This window comes from Lonchura striata, chromosome Z (genome assembly GCF_046129695.1).
Source record: "Lonchura striata isolate bLonStr1 chromosome Z, bLonStr1.mat, whole genome shotgun sequence".
Lineage (NCBI taxonomy): Eukaryota > Metazoa > Chordata > Aves > Passeriformes > Estrildidae > Lonchura > Lonchura striata.
The window spans coordinates 60,235,602-60,250,304 of NC_134642.1; the positions used below are offsets into that span (position 1 = coordinate 60,235,602).

At 34.7% G+C, this 14,703-nt stretch overlaps 1 protein-coding gene across 5 annotated transcripts in view; it reads left to right on the top strand.

Annotated features, from left to right (window-relative positions):
• Nucleotides 1–14,703, top strand: part of KCNN2 (potassium calcium-activated channel subfamily N member 2) — a 71,135-nt gene that overhangs the window by 34,700 nt on the left and 21,732 nt on the right. For all 5 annotated transcript variants that reach the window (XR_002464905.2, XM_021524996.3, XM_021524997.3 and 2 more), the window contains one exon: nt 11,349–11,490. Coding sequence is in view for 4 of the 5 variants with exons in the window: in XM_021524996.3 (XP_021380671.2) it covers nt 11,349–11,490 (142 nt within the window). In the remaining variant the exon portion in view is untranslated. The remainder of the gene's footprint in view (nt 1–11,348; nt 11,491–14,703) is intronic.

Below are 14,703 nucleotides of genomic sequence, written 5' to 3' on the forward strand. Positions count from 1 at the left end.
CTTTTTATGAAGCAGGGCAGCTGAAACAGTTAAAATTTCATAAAAGTTGTAGCTCTCCAGTCACACTTGGAGTTCTTAAAAATGCTTGTGATTCTTTTATTTAACTGGATTGAGTTTTTTCTTATATTTGCAAAGCCTTGCAAGTCAAACAAGTGAGTGGAGGAGGCTGAATAGCTCCCTAAGAGCACCATTCTTGCTATAAAAATACCTGCTTGTGCATATTACACTTTCTCTATATTTGTCCCATCAGTGAACTCATCTCATCTCTAGGGCTAAGAGAGCACTGTAAATTAGATTTCAAGTTTATTTAACATTTCATCTTCCAGCATGCTTTTGTAATTTAATGCTAATTATGTTGACAGCCTTTATGAAGCATTCAACACTCTGAAAAGTGAATAATTAGTAACAGTTTAAATTAAATCTAGTAGTCCTAACAAGCCAGTATAGTTACCGACAGCAGTCCCAAAGTTGAATGTTCCCATTGTGTACATCCTTATGTATATGTGCATGACCCCTGATCATGTGCTTGCCTGTCTAAATCTTGACCAAGGAGCTGAGTTGAAGCATGAAATCACACTGATAACTCACATATCTACTGTATGATTGCCATAGAATTTTCCAGTGGTGTAAACAATAGGCATTAGATAACTTCTGGTTTATTAAAAGACTCTTCCAACATGTTTTACATATCGACTCTAAGACACAAGCTTCAAGTGCAGATAGTGCAAAAGGTAAGTTCTATTGCCACACCAACCAGAGTACTCCCCTCCATTAAAAACAGAGTGAGAATATGTGGGCATTTTTTTCTGAAAATGTTATCTGCTCAAGTTCCTTCAGAGCACAGAATTTGATTCTTCAGTGCTTCATTGAAAGCAGTTAAAATGCAATCAGAAAGTCTTGAATGAAGACCAAAATATTGGGCAACAAAATGGGTTTGGTAAAAAAAAAAATATCATTAGAAAGTGTTCTGTCATGTTCATAGTCTTCAGAGAAAATAATACAAGATCCTTTGTTTTTGGTAAATGTTTGTCATTAAAATGAGGATTATCACTACAAAAGTTATCCTATCCTGAAAGCAAATGGCAAACAAACTGAAAATGCAAGTTTTTTTGCCTGACAAGCAAAATGTCAAATTTTACTCTTTTTAGTGGCTAAGGAGGGGGACAAAAGCATGAGGTTCAGACTACATATAATCTCATACTGACAGTATAACAGAATTTGGTGACAACATGTCAAGGCTTAAGACAGAGCAAAGAAAACTATAATTGCATCTAGCATAGTTAACATATTATGGTGAAGGTCTCCTAAGCCTTTTCTTTTTGGTTGCATTTAGGTGGGCAACACATCTGTCTTCAAATGTGACACTGCAGAGGTCTGTATAAGCAAATGAGGGTGATGTTCCTTTATTACCACACCAGAGTATAGCACTACATGTAGCCCTATTAAATTTTTTCTAGCCTATCTGAAATTATGGTATTCTCTCAATTTGCATTTCCCTTGAGGACCTTGTGGCAGAAGTCAATCCTGTAGCTGGTCTGTGCACATGGACAGCGTGCTGTATGACATATGGTGACAGAGTCACAAGAATGTCTTCCATGTAGATCACCTTTCTCAGTCCTTGTAAATGAACATCTTTACGTCAATCACAAAAATTTACTTCAAAGTATTTTCCTAGCCTTCAAATTGGTTTGACGAAGAGAACAAAATTTCAGAAGAGAGAGCCCTGGGTTTTTTTCCTTAAATATTTACAATCTCATCCTGAAGTTTAATAGGTAAAAAAGTGGGAAAAATTTGTTACAAGTGCTTTCTTTGTTTCTTTTCCCATACAGCAATCCATAGTTATGTTTTTATGCTTCAGAACATTAAATGTGTAGTCCCCAGTACTTCACTAATGAACTGTTAGTGAGATCTGGTACTACTTTCAGCTGACTCTCAAAAGTATTTGAGACTTTGGGCTTGGAATTGTCATTAGAAATATTCAGTAAAATCTGTTTAGTTTCAAGCAGTGACTTACAGAAGCTGAACTGGAAATACAGTCATTCCTTGTTATAAAAGAAATTAAAATATAATCAACAATAAGCCAATAAGCTCAACATGGCTGATTTAAGCTAAGCATATAGCTGCAGCAGCATTCCTGAGACAAAGTGTTAAACAGGTCCCCATTGCTGAGTAACTCAATGAAACTTGCACTGGCTGCAGGCTTCTGCTCTGATCTAAACAAAATAAATTCTGCCTAGATTTTTAAAAATGTTTATTTGTAAGGTGCTGTCCTATTTAAACCAGTTCTATTCTCCAGTTTATCCAGAACATACATTTTGATGAAACCAATATTCTGTTTTCAATTCTAAAGGAAAGGGAATTTTCTTTTTTCTTTTCTTTTCTTTTCTTTTCTTTTCTTTTCTTTTCTTTTCTTTTCTTTTCTTTTCTTTTCTTTTCTTTTCTTTTCTTTTCTTTTCTTTTCTTATTGTATTTTTATTGTATTTTATTATTTTATTTTAGTCATCTTTTCCCAATGTCCATTACATTAGAGCTTGCTTATGTTTGTAAAATTAGACAACTTGCATATGTTGGTAAAATATGCAAATATGATATCCTAATGAAATTTGGACAAAAAACTCCAAACCAGCAGGCTTTATGACCATGAGCTTGTACTTAATTTCTTTTTATAGAAGTTAATACATCAACTACAGAACTAATAAATTTTGTGATTGTAAATTAGTTCCATTAGTGAAAAATGCATTCAGAGTGCTCTGTTTGTCAGAAATATTTTGAAAGAATTCAGCATAATCTATGATATATAATTTTATGTCCTCCTGTTTTCTCCCTCCATAAAAGGCTAACTTTTACCTAGTTCTGCTGTTTCATGTCAGAAAAAAAAGGTCTGTTTCATTTAAAATCTGTTGTGATTAATTCTGTTTCTACTTTCTAAAACTTTATTTCTAAAATTTTGCTTCAGAAAACTAATTAATAATCTTTAGATGTCAATTGATTCTCATAATCTCAATTAAAAAAAAAAAAACTTTCCTCTTTCTATGAGGAGTTTAGGTATAAAATAGTAACAGGGTATCTCCAGAAGAAATGCAAAATACAAGATAAGGGAAAATTTTAGAAGGGTTAGAATTAGTTGCCAGTGAATATAATGAATGATTCACAGAGAGCTCATTAAGAAAATCTCTGATTTTGAATGATTCATATTTCTATCATAACACAGCTTTAGCCAGTTTTTGCAAACTTGAAAAATTAAAGCAAAACAAACTTTAAAAATAAAATTCCTTCTTTTTGTATTAACAAATTTTAGTGATTAGACTTTGTGAAAAATATGTGTGTAAGTAAATAGGCAGGCATATCTTTTAAAATAAGATTAAAAAGTACTGAAAATTAGGAGTTTTCCCTCAAGCTTCCTTATCTCACTTCGGTTTCCTTATTTAATTTTCATATATTTTAATATCACATTAACTGCATATTTATAGTAGCTTATTTCACTGAACAATTTATGATAAAGATAACATATAGAACTACAGAAGGAGCAGCTCTTGCATATTTCAGGTTTTATTTCTAATAGTCAGTGTGTTTGCAGTCACTGTCCTTTTTGGATTACTTGTTAAATTTTGCTTTCAAAGCAGAGTTAATGTTTACTCAAAATGTAGCATGTCAAGGATTTTAACATACATATTCCTTTTTTCAACTCTGTCTCAAGCTTTTCAGACAGTATGTCTTTCTACTGGGTTAAAGAACCATTTAAAATTTGATTTTAAACTCAATTAGCTTCAAAAACATATTCTTAGATACTTTGACAGCCTGTATACTAACAGGTAGAACAGTGAGATGAGGATGCTGATGTAAATCAGCTTTGTGCTTAAGAGGAGCCTGGCAACAAGTTCACTCCCATGGTCAGTGTTCTCCTCACTAAGCTGCTAAAGTCACAAAAGGGTGTCAATATGCATTTTTCTTGTGCTTTATGGAAAGCCTGAAATTTGTTCAGTAAGAATTTTTTCCACGTTGTTTCATGTATGGGTGCTGATACATTTAAGAGGCTATTTTGCTTCTTTGGGATATGTCACTATTTCTGGCAAAGTTAAAAATTTTGGAGTTATACAATTTTTTAATGTCTAATTTAAAATAATTCTTTTTAAACATGCTTGTCATTATAGAGGACTTGGAGTTCATTGGGTTTTAGTCAGAGCTTTGGGCATACAGGCTAATCAAACTGGGAAGTTGGAAGCTGAGAATTAGCAAGGTGAAGGCCACCAAAATAATCATCAGCTGTAACAAAAAATCTTAACTTCATCCAAAGAGTCTGTCAGAGAGCTATGAAAAATTAAAATGTGATATTTCATTTTAAAAAAATGAGGCCAAAAATGCTATGCCAGTAAGGTATTTTGTGCTGTGACCAGTTGTGCTTTGCATTGAAAAAGCTGCTAGTGTGTTTTTTGTGATGACCAAAAAGTGGCATGTGATCATGGAATTGTGGAGCACATTGTAATACATGTGGCAGAGTCCATGAGTAAGGATACTAATTCATTCCATACTGTTTTGGTGTTGATTACTATTCTCAATCCAGCAACTAACACCAACCATTAGAGCCTGATTTTGCCTCTTAAAGCTCGAGTTATGTGACACATGCTTCATTACTCAGCCGAGTCTGGGTGTGTATACAGGTACAGTGAAAGGATAGAGAGTTGAGTTTTTAAAAGCTAAAAGCACTCCTTTGAAATGTGCAAACTCTGTTTATTGGTGACAGAATATTATCAAATGTAAACAAACAGAGCTGAAAAAGCTGAATTCCTGAGCCTGCTCTACAGCATTAAGATAGATCTTTCTGAAGGAAGGCGTTCTGAACATAATAAAATGTGTTAGTCCAAATACTTAAGATTAAGTAGAATTTTGTACAAAGAATAATTAATGTAAGTTTTTTGAAATGAGACAAATTAGTCATGGAACCTATGTGACAGCTGCTACTGTTAGTCCCAGTTTTCACCTCTGAGAGACACAAAGGTATTCCTACATGCCTTACTTTCTGTTCCATTGTGCACATTTAACTTTATTAAAATGAGCTATTTTTATGCACAGTGAACCTAATTGTTTATCAAAACAGTCAGATTATATGTTTAAAAAACATCTGTAGTCAAAGCTCAAGACTTTTTGTACAGCTTTCCAAAAGCTTTAGGATTATTCTTTATTCTGCTGAGTCACAAGTCACAACTTCAGTTATGCCACTTCAGGAACAAAATAGCTTGAAACTGCTGAAAAGAACACAGTGGGAGTAAGAATAGGCCTGTACTGGGGGATAAGTACCAAAACTGGAGCTTGAAGAGAGGTGGGTGTGTTTCTTAATTGAGGTAAGAAGAAATTCTCCTTAAATACTCTGGAAACTTTGAAAAGACACATTGTTTTTTTCACATAGTCAAGACTTTCTGAAGCAGTTACCACTTTATTTGCAGAATTACTTTTTGATGCATTATTTCTGAGCTCTCCTATCTTTACTTCTGTTCTTTCTAGTGGTTTGCTGCCTGTCACAAATTTAAAGGTTTCACAATTTCCCAATACTTACAGAATTGATTCAACAGATTCTCTTTAACATTCTTAACAGTATTATTGAAAGCAGTTTAAAAAAGAAAAAAATCAGGTACTTTTAAGGAGATTCAGCAGCTTTTTTTGGTTGTAACTGAATGGCTTCTCTTGGAAAGATGGAAAATCTTCCCATCTACTGCAGCTGTAGACAGGTGTACTGATTTAGCACAGCATTATCTATCTACAGCACCATTGAAGACAAGGCCTCCACCAGTGGAGGACAAATAAAAGCTTGGAAGCCTTATTAAATTGGCAATTAATCCTTATTTTTCTACTGATGGGTTATCTGTTGCTCAAGCATTGATGGGTGGGTATCTGACAGAGGCTATGTGTAATTCTATGTTTTCACCCTTATATTTAAACTATAGTTTGTATTAAAAATAATGGTACAATTTCTTAAAATATACTATCTCACCTATCTGATTTTGTGTTGATTTTTCTCCCCAGTGTCCTTGTGTTTTCTTTTGGAATATTTTTCATTCTTCTTAGCAAATAAGATGGTAATTACATAGAATATGTCACATTTCTTTGTTTTATTAGCTTTTCATAAGTAGCCTGAAAATGGTCTTAGCAGGAAGTTCATGAACGTTTTTGACTGTGGCAGAAGCAATCCAATCAGCTGACTCTTACCCATTACTTTTGATTGGGTTCACAACTGCTACTTTTGTGAGTCAGTCTGTTTGAAATGCAGGCATTTGTTGTGGTGTTTTGCACTTTCATTAAGCAGTTATTGTGACAAGAACATTTTTGCTGCTCTTCATAAATATTTGGGGGACATCAACAGAAGTGTTAGAAAAAAGCTGAGGAGCAGCATGCATTTTTCCAAGCTGCCCTTCTGATCCTAAGCCCAAGACAGGCAGAATTTCTTCCATTTACTTCATCATATTTGGAGTCAGCCTCACTGTTCTTTCCATGTGCTATTATGGATTTCATTTTTCCTTTCCTTTAAACAGGAGGAAGGGAGAAGGAGTACAAAGACATCTCTGCTATCATCACAGACAACATGGTGCTTACTGACTGACTAAGACTAAAAAGACAGTTAATAACAGAATGGTTGGATACTGTGGGGGAACTCTAATAGGTGGTTAGATCAATCAGTTTCTCAACAGAGCCTTGACAAGTTTCTGATTTATTGGGATAAGCCTGTTTCCAGCTCTTAATAGTCTAAAAGATTTTAACATTTGACAAGGAAAAACTCGGCCTAAGTTGCCATTGCCAGGGTTTTCTTCTTGATTATGGTAAAAGCAGTCCATTTTCTTCCCTACAGAAATGGTCATCTTTTCAATCATTTTTAGTTCTCTCCTTGACTTGTTCAAGGAGGCAAAACCAAGAATAGCAAAGTTATCAGAAACTGTTCATGGAAGCAAGAGTAACTGAATTGAAACTGCTGTGAGAATTAATGTATCAGTGGTCAACTTAATGTTATACTTGATTACTTCTTATTAGAATGTGTCTTAGATGTCCAGATGTGAATCTGTGATAATTATGTGCAGCTAAAGAGCAGATTTTCTACCAATTAAATTAAACTTCATCACATACAAACAGGGAAGGGAAGCAATACTAAAAATCATGACACCAATAGTAAAAGTAGAAGGAGATTGCTGTTTGATAAAAGTTTTGAAATATTTATTTGACAAACAAGGCTACTGCAGTATTGTCGCCTGAAGAATATATTTCTATTTTTCTGAGATGAGTTGTAAAACTCCCACTCAGTTTGGCTTGAGAAGGAATTGAGCCATGCTATTTTTCCACAAATATAATCATTCAGCTATTTTTGGTTTAAATAGAGTGGTGTCAAGACTTATATATGCTGATTGGTGAGAACTGGATAGTGGTGTTTGACAGGGTGGTGATTGCCTGGTGAATAGTGTGTTCCAGCTGCAGCACTGCCTGCCTGTTGACATATCTCTTATTAGAAAAGAAGTGTGATAAATAATTCTTACACCTGTGTGACTTCAGCCAATGATTTTTGTACACTGCAGGAACACATAGCTTTTGTAAATGACCCTTTATTCAGCAGCTGTGTGAGGCTGGGTATAATCAAGAAAATCAAACTGTATATAGATGCAGTTTTAATACAGTTAAATACTAGCTCTTATCCTCAAGTGATTAATGATCTTTCTTATGCAACTTTTTATTGAATGGGTTTTAAATATTTACATGAATATATTTGCCATGACTAATTTTAAAATAATTTTAAAACCCCTTTATATAAGTAAGAATTAATGACAACAAATCGTCCATTTTGGAATTTGTTTGCTAATGACAAGATTCTGCTTTGTGTGAAAGACTTCACTGAAAGGAAATCATTGTTTATATTTCTTTAATTCTGAGCTTTCAGATTTCCTAGTTTTTCATGGTAAAGTGTTTTCCTCTTGGATTTCAGGAGTTTCAGATGTAGAGTGAATGGATATTCAACTACAGTTGAATATTGCAATGTGTTACACCCAAGCTGTCTTTCACAGCCCAGCTGGAATGAGAAGTTTGCAGTGGCTTGTGATTACTGACAGTGAGCAAGACAGCTCTGCTCCAGTGCTGGAGTGGTTGGCTTTTCTGCTCTCTATAATGTCCACTGGAATTGGCTCTACTGGGGAAAATCTCAATGGTGAAGTGAAAGATACAGTTGTGGGAATGGCTTTTATGAGGTCTTCTGGTGACTTATAGTGCCACACATTAGAGATGCTTTCATAGAAAAATATAAGAATGTTTAAATTCTGCTGTGACTATTTTGCTATTCCCTGCATAAATTGAGAAGTTCACTCTTTGATGCTGGCATAAGTTTGAAAACATGTCTAAAGGCAGTGGGTGAATTTCTTTCCCCTTCCTCAAAACAAAGCAATTTTAAATACCTGTGATGAATTTTTAGCCATTCCCATGACTGCACAAATAAGATTCAGCAATACTACTTTCTTAAGATATTGCTTTTCCTGCTTTGATACAGATGTAATAATAATTTTTTACATGATTGTTGGACACAAGGTAGCAGAAGACTGTCCTGGCTTTGCTGGTTCAGGCTTGAGTTCCAGGTGATAGTGGTGACTAGTGACTTAGTAAAGTACTAAGGAAGGTACAGGAAATTTCTGCTGACACAGATGTAATCTTATGAAAATCCAAAGCGTGTGGACAAGTACCAGAACTGCTAACCACAGAGATTCAACAATCTGAAGTAAGATTACAAAATATATAAGACAAGATTAAACCACCCTCTTAAAAATGTGGCAAAGAAATTATAGGATTATCATGGATAACCTTTTATACTGTCTTCACTGTACTTACAGATTTTTAACCTCAGAAGTCAGTCCTTCAACTTTCCATGTACAGTTTCAAGATAATAAGGTTGTTGTTTTTTTTTTAATATAAAATCAGGAAAATTAGGTAATTTGCATGCTTTACTGTGCTTGAGCAGTTGCAGCAATAGGGAGGACATGACATGGCCTTTGTTTCTTAATGACAGTAAATTCATTAGTAAGTACTGGTGATGATTTTTAAATTAAGTATGCAACATTTGATTGCTGAGGTATAGCCTTACAATCATAACTAGGTGAGATACTCTGAGTAAGAAATCCAGGAAGCCTGGCCTGACAAGATGGAAACATTTAAACAGGTCCTTGAATTGTGCTACCAAATATTGATGTAGGTAGCTTTAATGAATAGTTCATCTAAGGAACCTTTATTGTCTCCATGTCTCCAATGAAACTTGAAAGGCTTCTGCTGTGTCTTTTAAAATTTATGTCAACTTTTTTAAAGAACTTATGTGTAGGTTGGCTTGTATGTTTTCTGACATGGGTAAAGGAGGATAAGTGGGTAAAGGCTTCCATTATCTCTTCCCCATGTTGTTCAAGACTTAAGAAAGTAGTTTTGATATTCCTTATGGGTTGTTTATTTCTGGAACTTAGTGAGTTGTCTTTGAATGTTCTGTTTTCAGTCATATGAAGCATGGATTTTGGTTCAAAATCCAAAGGGAGACATGAAAGAAATGTATTTTAAATATTTATGTGGGCATTTATTAATATTTGCCTGAAATGCTAACATTAGAAGGTGTTGTAACTTTAGTACCCTTCTGTGAAGCTCATCCAGACCCTATGGATCATATCTCTTACTTGATACTCTGTAGGGATTGGCATGATAGGTACTCAAGCTTTCTTCTTGCCTCCTGGATGGGACAACTGTGTTTCTCTCTCTCTGTATCTATATATTTATTTCACGGCTGTTACTTGCTACTTTTGTTAAGTGGAGACTAAAATCCCTAACATTTAGAGCAGTCTAGAAAAATAAACAATGCCAGATTGTGTTTTGCTATATGCAAAGCTCTGTGGTCATTTTAACTCTTTTTGCTGTTGTGGTTATCATTGTTTATGTCCTTAGGACCTCCCAACGTGGGCTTGTACTACATTTTTCTAGGTTTTGTTCTAGGCAAAACAGAAAAACTTGCATAAAGTATATGAGAGACAACACTGACGCCAGGAGAGAGGAAATCCAGAGGAAGTGTGGAACAGACTTGATCGGAGTGATTGCTGTGGTCTCTGGTAGTCAAAGAGTTTTATGTTGTAGTAAACATCAGAACATAGGTGGGACTTTGAAGACAATATTTTGCAGAAATTTATGGTGAATATCTTAAAAGTGTGAGAACAGGAAATTTCCTGTGTGCTTGCTTTGCATTCTTGGTCTGTCACAGAGAATGCAGTCCAGAAAGGAAGAAACAGAAGCAGTTATTTCAGTTGTGGAAAGCAGGTTGTTTACGGATTTGTGAACTAATTAAATGACCCTCTGTGACCCCCGTGAGACACAGATTTAGGGACTGGCTAAAATTATACTCTTGGGGAATCTAACAGCATTTAGTTAACCTAAGGCTTCACAGCAGCTGCAGGGGTGATTGCAACCTTGAGTCTGCAGTGGCTGCTGCAGATAGTCTCTATGGCAAAGCTGGCCTGTCCAGGAAGCAAAATTCCACCCTACTTTATCCTATTAGGCATCTTTTTTCCCACCACAGGATGAGTGGTGACAACAGGTTTTTAAATGTAAAATGTATCTTCACCTTCCATTTGGTATGTATGTAATGTAAAGATAAGATTATTAATCTGAATTTGGCAGTTTTTGGAAGGGAAATATGAACATATTCTACTATAATACTGTAACTAAGTCAAGAAATGTCACATCATGAAATTTCACATTATAGCTGACTAAACACTAAAGGGATTTTTTGCTATATTAAGAAAAATATATTTTGATGATGAGAAATACAATGACATACTTTTTTATTTACCTTGTACTTGTAGAAGGAGAGGGAAGACCATACATTGTCTAAATCAGCATGTGTTAGTTTAGGATTGTATTTCTGATCATAAAGTTGCATTCAGGCCAAGGAGGTGAAGATGTACTCTGCTGTCTGGTTGTGCACACAACCTGTTCTGGCTCTCATATTTGCCTTAGACCACAGCAATTGTTTTATTTTGATGTCTTATGCTACTGCAGATTATTAACAGGACTTGTACCCTTGGTGAAGAGATTATGTTAAAAACAGAGATTTCTGCCACTTCACAATAATAACCAAATGCTGAATTATAAACCATTTCTACTACTGGTATTATTTTCATACCTTCTTATTCATTACTGCTCATTTAATTGTATTTGAATTATATTTATTTCCTTACAGCTGTTTTTAAAATGAGATTGTATACAAAAATGGTTGTATGGACCAGTTAATGCATTTTTTTTTATGAGCAAACAATAGTTAAACAAATGTTTTCATGGTAAAGAAATTGTTTTCTTCTTTTCAGATACCATGATCAACAGGATGTTACTAGCAATTTCCTTGGAGCAATGTGGTTGATTTCAATAACTTTTCTATCCATTGGATATGGGGATATGGTACCAAATACATACTGTGGAAAGGGGGTCTGTTTACTTACTGGAATCATGGTAAGTGAATTTGTTAATTGAATATGAGATTTTGTTTGCTGTTAATTAATTTGAAATTAAGCCCAAAATTTTTGGTAGTCATAAAGAAATATTTATCTGCTGTCTTGTAGAGTGTATACTTAATCAGACAATACCCATAGTCTTTCATTCCTAGTAATGCAATGGAGTTTTCTTCTTTAGGCAAAAATTTACTAGCTGTGTAATGAAAGAAATATGGAGAAACAATTTGCACCGTGACATAATTCATGGCTTCAGAAATCTCAGTAAAATCTTTCATTAAATGTTAAGGTATTGATCATCTTTGATCATCTTGATCATCTTTGGGCATGTGTAATCAGAGCAGTACTAGTAATGGATCTTCAGTTATGAATTTTGTTTCTTAAAATTAATCACAAAGAGACATAATGGTGGCTAAACTCTTAAAACTCTTTTGTTGGTGGATAGTTTTCTACTCTATTTCTTACAAGTCTAATAACATATTCATAGCAGTCCATTGCTTTAAGTGGAATTATGCTATGCAATTTGCACAGTAAAACCTTTTGCTGCCATTGGTGCCATGCAGCAGTTGTTAGGTCGTGTATGCTCAATATATATTTATTAATTGTATTTCATGTCTGGTTTTAAGTTTTTGTACTGCACCATTTGGTCAAAGTTAGGCTGGGAGTAAGACAATGTATTGTAATGCTGGGAAAATTTAGGCATGTCTACAGTAAATTAGATGTAAACAAATTCTGGGCTCTGCCACTCTTGTTTGTACCAACTTCTGTGTAAATGTCCCTGTGAATGAATGTCATATATGTATTGTATGCAACAATAAGATACATACTTGCTTCTGAATTTTTGCCATTGATTATAAGCAATGCAGTCCCAATATCTGCCTTTGGTAAAACAGCTATGTTGGGATTATGGCTGAAAGCAAATGGTATCAAAGCATTGCTCCTTTTGAGCAGATATGTCAATAGCATATTTGTTTATAATAAGTTTATATTTTACTTCCAGAGAGGAAAAAAAGGAATTTTTTTTTTTTATGTTTAAGGATTTTTTTTACAAATGCTTAAAAAAAATTTAAAAAAAAACTGATAGGTTTCAGTTAATTGACCTTTATTGATAAAGATTGATAAAGATTTCCAGTATATTTTGCAAAAGGCGGTAAATGCATATCTCCTTAAATACAGAGTTTGCAGCGGAGTTGAAAGGTACAGGCTAAAAGCAGAGGAATGACTCACAGGGCTTTTTTTTGAAGGCTGTTGGATGAGCTCAAATCTGCCATCTTCTGGGGTATTTGCCTTTACTCCTTTCCGTGTTGGATATTGATGCCAGAGAAAATTATATGTGGTCATAAATTCACTGGGAAAAGGGGTAGAGAAGCAGTGTTTATTGCCACCTTGCAGGGCAGAGATTGCAGAATGAGGACAGAACCCTCATACAAAGTCACTTCTACTGCTTCCATGGAAAACTCACGTATGGATTTATACATACTGTTTTCACACATTGGCATCTCTTTTTCACAACTGTCAGACTTGTAAAATGTATGGATGATATCTTCATGTCTCTGATTGGGTTTTTTTAGTGATTATAAATTCTGCAGCTGCTTTGGAAGAGCAAAGGCTCCAATCAGGATGTCATGGTAATGAATTCAGGATAAACATCTTTGGAGACAGAAAGCATTCTTAAAAAAAACAAGCCAAGTGGCTGCTGTCTTATGATAGGTAAAATAATAGAAAGCCTAACCACTAATTAAATTTAAATAATGTTTGAGACAAAAAAAAACATGGAGCAATGAGAAGAAGTCAGATGTTGGAATTACTCTGGGTTTTTTGAGGCTTGTGTTTTGTTTTGTTATGTTTTATTTTCATAAAGGACCTGAGGAATATGAAGTACGGCACCGTAAATATAATAATGAACTCTCTTCTAGTCTAACCTATAATATCAAAAAGCTTACATGTCTTGAATATCATTCTTTAAAACCAATTACTCTTCTGAAACTTGTACAGTAATTAATTAATATTTGTTGTGGAAAATATAAAATCCTTAAAGGACAGACCAAGTGATTTTTATTTCAATAGAAGCAATTGATGATCTAATTAAAAGACACACAAAGATAGTTGTTGAATGGATGTAGTAAAATAAAACCATATTTTTGGTTTTAAGAGGTAAATGTAATTCCCTAGCGTCTGAAGCAGAAAATGCATTGGATTAGTGTGATCAATGCCAAATACTGCTGTTTGTTTTTGGGTAAGGAAAAGGATGGAAGGGGGAATAAATAGAAATACTTGTGAATACAAGAGCAGATACACAGACAACTCAAGAGTTAATATTGGCTTTGTGGAACTGGTGGCCCAAGGAAGCCTACTTTGGTGTCTTGATCCCTGTGAAGCAAAAATCCTATCTTCCCACTTCTGCCTCAGGAATTGCTGTCTGTGCAATGGAAATGGGGGTGCTCAGGCTGAATTCTGCATGTACTCCAGCCTGGGAAGGGGACTTTCTGCAGTCTGCTGGTGGCATCAAATTCTGTTGGTGATTGAAATTTTAACTACTGCTGTCTTGACTCACTGGGGTCAAGTGACATCTTTTAAACTCTACAAATGCACAGTGATGGAGAAGAGAGGCATCTTTACACATACTCAGATTACACCAAAAGGAAAAATGCCTTTAGAATTGTTGAGAGTAAGATAGCAAAGACGTTTGATTAATGTATTAGAGAAATAGGGAAAAAAATCAAAATTTAAAAAAAAAAAAAAAAAAAACAAAAAACACACAAACAAACAAAAGAATGTGAACCAAAAAGGCAAACAATTAAAAAATAAGAACAATTTACATTTTGATCTTGCAAAGCACTTAAATATATGAAACTTTCATAAAAATACTGACACGGCATGTTACAAAGAAGGGCAAATGCAGAGATGTTTTCAGTCAAGCAAGTGAAACTGAACTGGATGCCTCAACTCAATTAGCAATCTGTGTTTTTCCAGTGAGACTTTACTAGGCAGAAGTAGCAGGCTGTGGGCCAGGTGGACTATAAATCCAGAGCAAATGCATCCTCTGCCCCTGCGTACATTACATAGGTCTGCAATAGTGTATTGGATGGATACATATATAGCTGCTGTGATTGTTCACAGAATCACAGAGAGAGAAAGAGGATAGAGAGGAAATAGGGAGACCTATGGCATCTTCACCATGCCCTGCAGCTTGTCAGTGTGCTGCATTTGTGTT